General features: G+C 40.0%; 1 protein-coding gene across 1 annotated transcript in view; it reads left to right on the top strand.

Annotated features, from left to right (window-relative positions):
• The first annotated feature begins 549 nt into the window (after window positions 1-549).
• Window positions 550-7,551, top strand: part of CTPS2 (CTP synthase 2) — a 46,682-nt gene continuing 39,680 nt past the window's right edge. The window contains exons 1-5 of the mRNA XM_053456998.1: window positions 550-661; window positions 2,348-2,401; window positions 4,030-4,235; window positions 5,570-5,740; window positions 5,921-6,021. Coding sequence (XP_053312973.1) covers window positions 2,358-2,401; window positions 4,030-4,235; window positions 5,570-5,740; window positions 5,921-6,021 — 522 coding nt within the window. The 5' untranslated portion in view covers window positions 550-661; window positions 2,348-2,357. The remainder of the gene's footprint in view (window positions 662-2,347; window positions 2,402-4,029; window positions 4,236-5,569; window positions 5,741-5,920; window positions 6,022-7,551) is intronic.

Raw genomic sequence — 7,551 nt, 5'->3', positions numbered from 1 at the left:
GGTCTTACTTTCAGGGTAGCTCTAAACCTTTCCGATGAGTGTTTCAATTTCCTTACTGTATTTTCCGCTACCACTTTTTTCTGAGAGGCTGCGCCATGTATTTACCACCCTGTCTAGTGCTGGCGTGCTCCTGTTCCATAAGCTGTGAGCTCCAGGTGCTGTCCTGCAGGAGTCAGGAATAAATATAATACGTAATATGTAGCTCATACAGTAATAAGAGCACAGCACAGCTCTCACATGACAAAGCCAATGTTTTGCATGTATTGGCATGTCCCTATCTCTATTTATTATTACATTGTGTATTCTAAATGATCAACAGAGGTGGGTGCAGTATGGGTGCGCTAAATAATAAATGATTAATACATAGAATTTTTCATAAAATGTATCTTGGACATGTATGATTTAAAATGCCATTATAAAAACATACAGTTGTGGCCTCTAGTGTTATCGGTGTGCATTTCTGTTCTCCTGTCAATAAAGCACGTACAAAAAAAAAAGTTACTGTAAGCTTTAGTACGCTCTTGAAGTCGTACGCCCTCTGCTGGCTGGAGGTGGCTGTCACTTGCAGTTGGTGCTGGCGTGGGTTACCCAAAGCTGCCCTTGGCCCCGTAAGTCTGCACCCGTGGAGCAGTGGGGAGGAATAAACCCACTCACCTCGCAGGTAACAACCAGTCTGATGCTTGGTTAGGTACTGGAGAAAATGCCAGTCATGCTGATAATGAAAGAATACACCCCGCTGCAAACTTCGCTTAATATAATCAACGTCAGCAGTGAGCATATAGTATCCGGTAATAGTTACATGCATCTTACTCACGGGGTATTAAAGTGTGTGCATTGGGAATACTGACGCCGGTCCGGCAGCGATGAGGTTAATAATGTTGTTGACCGAGAGCAGGGGGTGTGTGCGACTGTCTTCTATACGCACGCATAATGTAAGGAGCCCGGGAACCATGATAATAAATATCACACTCCAGGTAGGCAGGCACTCCAGGCAGGGAAACATTCCAGGTAGACAGGCACTCCAGGCAGGCAGACACTCCAGGCAGGCAGATGTGTGAGTCTTCCAGTCACTCTCTAAAAGGAACCTTTAGAGACCTAGAGTGGTGTGTGTGTGATGCATGGCGCACGCCTCTGGTGCCTAAAGGGTTACAACACATACATGGAGATTGATACGTATAAACACTCCTGATGTTTTATATCAGGACGTGCGTCTGTGAATGTTGAAACTGCCTGCCTGTGAAAGCGCGGTGAACTCGCCACTTTATGTCTTCTTTAATTATTTTATGGCCTCATTCCATATCGCTGGTACACAAATTATATTGCACAGCGCTGTGGAATATGATGGCGCTATGTAAAACAATAAATAACAACATGAAAATGAATAAAAGCATTAATGAATATATAAAATGGACAATAACATGGAAGGGGCACTCCAGCCGTCACATGCACTTTAATGCACATAATAGCTGAATGCCCCATTTTAGTTTTCCGTTTTGCGCTTTCCTAACACCGACTGGCTCTTCAAGCACCCTAAACTGGTGTGAAAACTTGGATCTGTGGGGTGTACTGCAGCCCTGAGGCTGCTGCTTTTTCCTAAGGTAGTCACAGGCACGATACTCGCCTCTGGTGCCCAAAGATTTACACTTATATTCTCTTATACGATTTATTTAGTTATACAAATAGTTAAATGATGAAACCCCATTCATTTGGAATGTAATATTTCTGCCGTCAGAATGGTCTGTTATAATTAATAATCAAGGCAGATATTATAAAGGTTACATTTACATTTTCAAAACATTCAATTTTTTGTAGAATAACTTTTTATTGGTATTTCTGTAATAAATGCTGACTTGCAATATATGTAATACCGATTAAGTCCACGCTGCAGAGTGTTGCCACAATGTAACTAAATAACAACAAAAAGCGGAGGAAATAAAAAATACCTACATTTAGACAAAAGGGGTTTTACTAGCCTTGCGGTTTAAAGCCGTTGCTTCACTATTCATTATGAAGGGCCATCCCTAGCAAATTCTCTAGCATGAAGGGCTGAGCTGGCCCTGTATAATGTATAATTCCATGTGAATGTCACTGATTTACCTATACATAACGCAGGGCCAAGCAATCCCTTCTTGCAGCACTAGCTCACTGGGCTTTGACCTTCATAATGTAAAGGCAAGTCAAGGCGCTTACACTACTCGCTGGCGTACTCTTTGTTTAGTGAATAACCCCAAGTGGCTCTGGAACAATGCAGACCGTCTACATATATTATTATTTTTTATTATTACTATTATTATATACTGTATGGTATAGCTTGGAAGAGAGCTAATGGCTCTTCATTGCTTTTTAGTAAGAAGTTCATGATTGGAAGAAGTACTCTGAAGTATATTTCCTGGAGTAAAAGGTAATTATATAGTGTTTTCTATCCAGGTTTTATCACCATATTGGAAGCAACAAAAAATAAATGCAATGTGATAAGAATTATCTGGGGACGGATGTGTAACGTACCTGCTGTTTGGAATACCGTATTTGCTCGGACATAAGACATCCACCGGCTGCCCCCACTACATACAGAGAGTCTGAAGCAAGGGGGACAAGTCTGGGGGTGCATTGGTAAGTCTGAAGGGGGCAGAGAGGCATATAGAGGGGTTATAAGGCATGTCTGGGGGTCAGAGTGGCAAGCAGTGGGGCAGATGTGCATAACTGGGGGGCAGGATGGCAAATAAAAGGGAATAAAAACAAGAAATGCATTTTTCTCAATCATAGTTTTATTACATATGAAAAAATTGTTTACATGTAAATTAATATGTACCTGTAAAACTTTTTTCTTATAGGGTCGTCTTATATTCAGGCTTTTTCTTTTTTGCCTAAATGAATATTCAGATTTTGGGGTGTTGTCTTATAATCAAGCAAATATGGTATCTATCATGGACGATCATGTGTCGGCGGCCCGATCCGCCTCTGTGGATATTGCTTGGAGTGTTTGTGTATGTACTAATGTACCAGTCACAGCATGATCGGCACACATATCCTCATTTCTGATGGAGCTCTGTCCATGGTGCTGCCTGGGAATGCTAGAAATCCCAAGGTTTGGCTCTATATGTCCCATGAAACAATCTCCCCATCCTTATAAAGCACTTTGCAGGGGAAAAGGGATTTTCTTGTAAATATTAGAATTCTGCTTGGCAGTTCTCTGTACAGCAAGAAGTTGAATTCATATAAAAAGAAGTGCAGGGATCTGCCTTTGTGTACTGTGTAGAGCAGTGATGGCCAACATTTTTGGGGTTGAATGCTCAATTTTCTGCGTGAAACCAAGTTGCAGACCTCAAAGTGCCCACACTGCATGTGGGTACCTACCCTGGCGTAGTGCAGTGTTGTTTTCACCTGCTAGAAAAAAGAAACATAACATACACACAAGCTTATACTTACACTCACTTACATGCATACATACACATACATGTACACATACATACACCGCACATCTTGGCAGATATATTTTTTGGGGGCAACACATAGATAGATTTATATATAATTCTGTTGGGGAATATATGTAGTAATTACTCATTTAAGAAGATTCTGCTTTCTGTTTAATCCTTCTTTTCTCATATTTTAAAGCATAGGGCAGTGGTAGCGGCACATAGGTTCCATTTGAGAAGCCACCAAACACCTTACACCCATTCTGTTAAATCTAAAAATATATATATATATACAAACAGCTTGCAACCATCCGGTTAAATCTAAATGTCTATATAAATATAATTAAAATTAAACAGGATGGGTGTAAATACACAGAAACTAGTGACTTTATCTCTAGATGCTTCAAAGGACCAGTTAGAACAAAATTATGGCTTTTTATAATTTAAAGTTTTCTACTTCAGATCAATTTATGCAGAAACGGTACATTTTACTCAACTGTACATTCATAGTAAATGGTGTATGCTGGGCCTGAAAATGTATAAAATATACCAGTAATATATTTGTGTAGAATCTTAGAAGCAACTGACACTTTTTTTTCTAAATGTTATTTCCTAGAATCCTGTTTAATAGTTTCTGCTCTGCACCCAAAGCTCCAATGAAGTACATATTGGTGACCGGGGGTGTGATCTCCGGCATTGGCAAGGGAATTATTGCTAGTAGTATTGGCACCATCCTGAAATCCTGTGGGCTACGCGTAACGGCAATAAAAATTGATCCTTATATCAATATTGATGCTGGAACCTTTTCACCTTATGAACATGGTAATGGTATACATTTACATTTTTTAAATAACTTTAATTGTGATAAATCTGGAATTTTAGGCATTTTAATTGAGTATTCTCTAAAAACCCCAAATAATATTGGGACACCTGAGCATTACACCAAAAAGGACTTTTATGGACATCACATTCTAAATACACGGACATTTAATATGTGGTTTGTCCTCCTTTCCACTCTTCTAGTAAGGCTTTCCACAGGATTTTGGAGTGTTTCTGTGGAGATGTGTGCCCATTCATCCGGTGGAGATCAGCCGAGAAGGCTAGGCTCGCAATCTCCGTTCCAGTTCATCCCAAAGCATTGTCAAAAATTTATTGGTATGCTGAAGGGGACATACCAAGACATTTTGGACAAGTCTATGCTTCCAGCTTTGTGGGAACAGTTTGGGGAAGGCCCTTTTCTATTCCAGCATGACTGTGCCCCGGCGCACAAAGCAAAGTCCATAAAGACACGGTTGGATGAGTTTGGTGTGGAAGAACTTGACTGGCCTCACAGAGCCCTGACCTCAACCCCATCGAACACCTTTGGGATGAACTGGAATGGAGATAACGATCCAGGCCTTCTCATCCAACATCAGTGCCTGACCTCATGAATGCTCTACTGGATGAATAGGCAACCATTCCCATAGAAACTCTCCAAAGTCTTGAGGAAAGCCTTCCCAGAAGAGTGGAAGCTGTTATAGCTGCAAAGGGGGCCAACTACATATTAATGTCTATGTATTTAGAATGCAGTGTCATCAAAGAAACCTTCACATAAATTATTATGTCCTACTTCCAAAACAGTGTCTCTGTAGGTGACTGATATAAAGAAGGCTCAGTTTGAAGCGAAATTACTAGATGTGCCCTTAAGCTTGGTCGCTGTAGAGCACAATTATACCATGGAGAGCGCTTTTAGTGTTGATCCATCTTCTTCAGCCGCTGTTGTTCTTTTTTGAAAACCATGGAAACGCTTACATAGTAAGGCTGAAAATTCCACCAAGTTCAACCTTGTATAGATATTCTCTTTTTATTGATCCATAAGAAAGCATCAAATCCCCAACGGATGCCAATTAACTGCTAACAAAAATGTAAAAGATGAAATGCAAGCTGAGGTCTGATGCCTGCTTTTGGCTCCAATCTAGTTTGCTGACCCAAGGGATGGGCCTGCAATATTGACCCTGGGCAAATGTCCTAATACCCGGTTACAACAGCCCTCCTTGTACAAAAGTGTTATTAGCAGAACACAATCCTACATATCTATGGTTCAAACATGAAAATGCTAGCACGGGTTTCACAAAAATCACGTTTCTTTAACAAACTGCTTCTTGGCTGATTTGCAGGAGAGGTTTTTGTGCTCGATGACGGTGGTGAAGTTGACCTGGACTTGGGAAATTATGAAAGATTTTTAGATATCAGCCTTTTCAAAGACAACAACATCACTACTGGGAAAATTTACCAACATGTCATTAACAAAGAACGCCGGGGGGATTACCTGGGTAAAACAGTACAAGGTAAAGCCCAAGAAAAATGTTCTATTGTTGTTTTGCAAACCCCAAAAAACTGTTATTTCTCTTTTGCTAAAAAACTACATCCAGTTACCTCTATACTAGTTGTCTTTTTTGTATGAGAAAATGTTTAAACTTTGTTTAAGCCTAGTGTTGGGTTTCTTTAAGATGCTTGTTGTGTTTCAGTGGTCCCACACATTACAGATGCCATTCAGGAATGGGTCATGAGTCAAGCAAAGGTTCCAGTGGACAGCGACCAAAAAGAGCCACAAATATGCGTTATTGAGGCAAGTGTCTGAAATTATTTTTTTTATTAATATGCAGGACACATTTTAAACATCGGACAAAGAAGTGATTAAAATGCTTATCTCAAAACTACATAGAAGCCATCATTAGTTGAATTCCATTTTTTCCATGTAATTGGAAAAGTCGTTTCATTATAAAGAGGAGTCAAAGTCCTTGAAAACGTTCAGCCCTGTTCCTCGTAACATCGGTGGCTGTGTATATGAAATAGTATGCTACACTAAACTACCCCTGCCGACATTGCAAGTGATAAGTGCAAAGGGAGTAATTAGTGGGGGAGCTTTACAGAAGTGTATGTGACTTTGTGACCTATTTATGGAATAGGTAAAGCACACAATGTCATTTCCTTCTGTTTGTATTCCCACGGTTGTGACTTTTCAGGGTGAAAAACAGAGGGATTTGAGTCCCAAAGAGGGACTGCCCCTCATAAACAAGGACACTTATGAGATATGGCACCGTAGTGAATTTTACAATTAGGTTTCATTGATTGATTCATATTTTTGGAGCATAAACAAGAAACTGCAATATAAAAGGCTGATTCACATAAAACCTTCACATAATAGTACTTTCTATTATTCAGTATCTTGTGTTATTATCTGGAAGCAGTTCAGTAGATGTACGAGGAACCTTGCTTGGCAACAAGTGCTAATATCCACAAGATGACACTTGCGTAGATACGGAATTATCTTGCAGTGTTTGTAATTCTGGTATTATTGAATTTCTGGCTGATTAGTATCAAGGACACAAAGGACTATTGGCGTATTGTGGGCTAAAACTGTAAATAGAACTGTCAGCATTGCTTCATTGAGGTTTTACACAAAGTTAATGTTATGGAAAGAATGACTTTTCCTGTATTCCTCCTTTCCAGTTATTGTATATAATTACAGAACTAACGAGGAATCAGCCGTAAGAAGCGTTTCTATTGCTATACCACTTTCAACCTGTAGAGGGCAGGATTGCTTTACGCAATGTGAATATCTTTAAAGTATCTTTCAATGTGTCCTGCTTGTGTGCTTTGCTGCTCTTTTTGTGCTAAACACATATATATATTTTAATACTTCTCCATTGACTAATTTCCCACTTTGTATTCTAATACAGAAGACTGGGATATCCATGGTGTATACTGAAGCCTCTTTCTAGTCCATTGCCTTAAATTATGCACATCCAAGAGACATTACAATATCAGCTCCCCACGGGAAAGAAACCTATTTAAATTGGCATTTTAAATGATGTGTTGGGGAGATGGCACTGAGATAATTTAGCCCGACTTGTTTACGTGATTTCTGCATATAATCTGATCTAATCCTTGCTAGTAATGCAGTGTCTGTGAGTTTGGCAAATACTGCAAATACCCACCCCTATTATGTACAAATCTGATGCCTGTCTGTCTAACTATCCTGGCCCGGAATGGTCATCTGGTGTACCCGACAAATTGGCCACATGCTATGTGACCATAAAAATGTATGCGTGGCTGCGCATATCCAGCCGCACTTGCGTCACCAGGTGGCCGCTGG

Source organism: Spea bombifrons, chromosome 2 (assembly GCF_027358695.1).
Source record: "Spea bombifrons isolate aSpeBom1 chromosome 2, aSpeBom1.2.pri, whole genome shotgun sequence".
In the NCBI taxonomy this organism is placed as follows: Eukaryota; Metazoa; Chordata; class Amphibia; order Anura; family Pelobatidae; genus Spea; species Spea bombifrons.
This window is presented reverse-complemented; position numbering and strand designations above follow the sequence as displayed.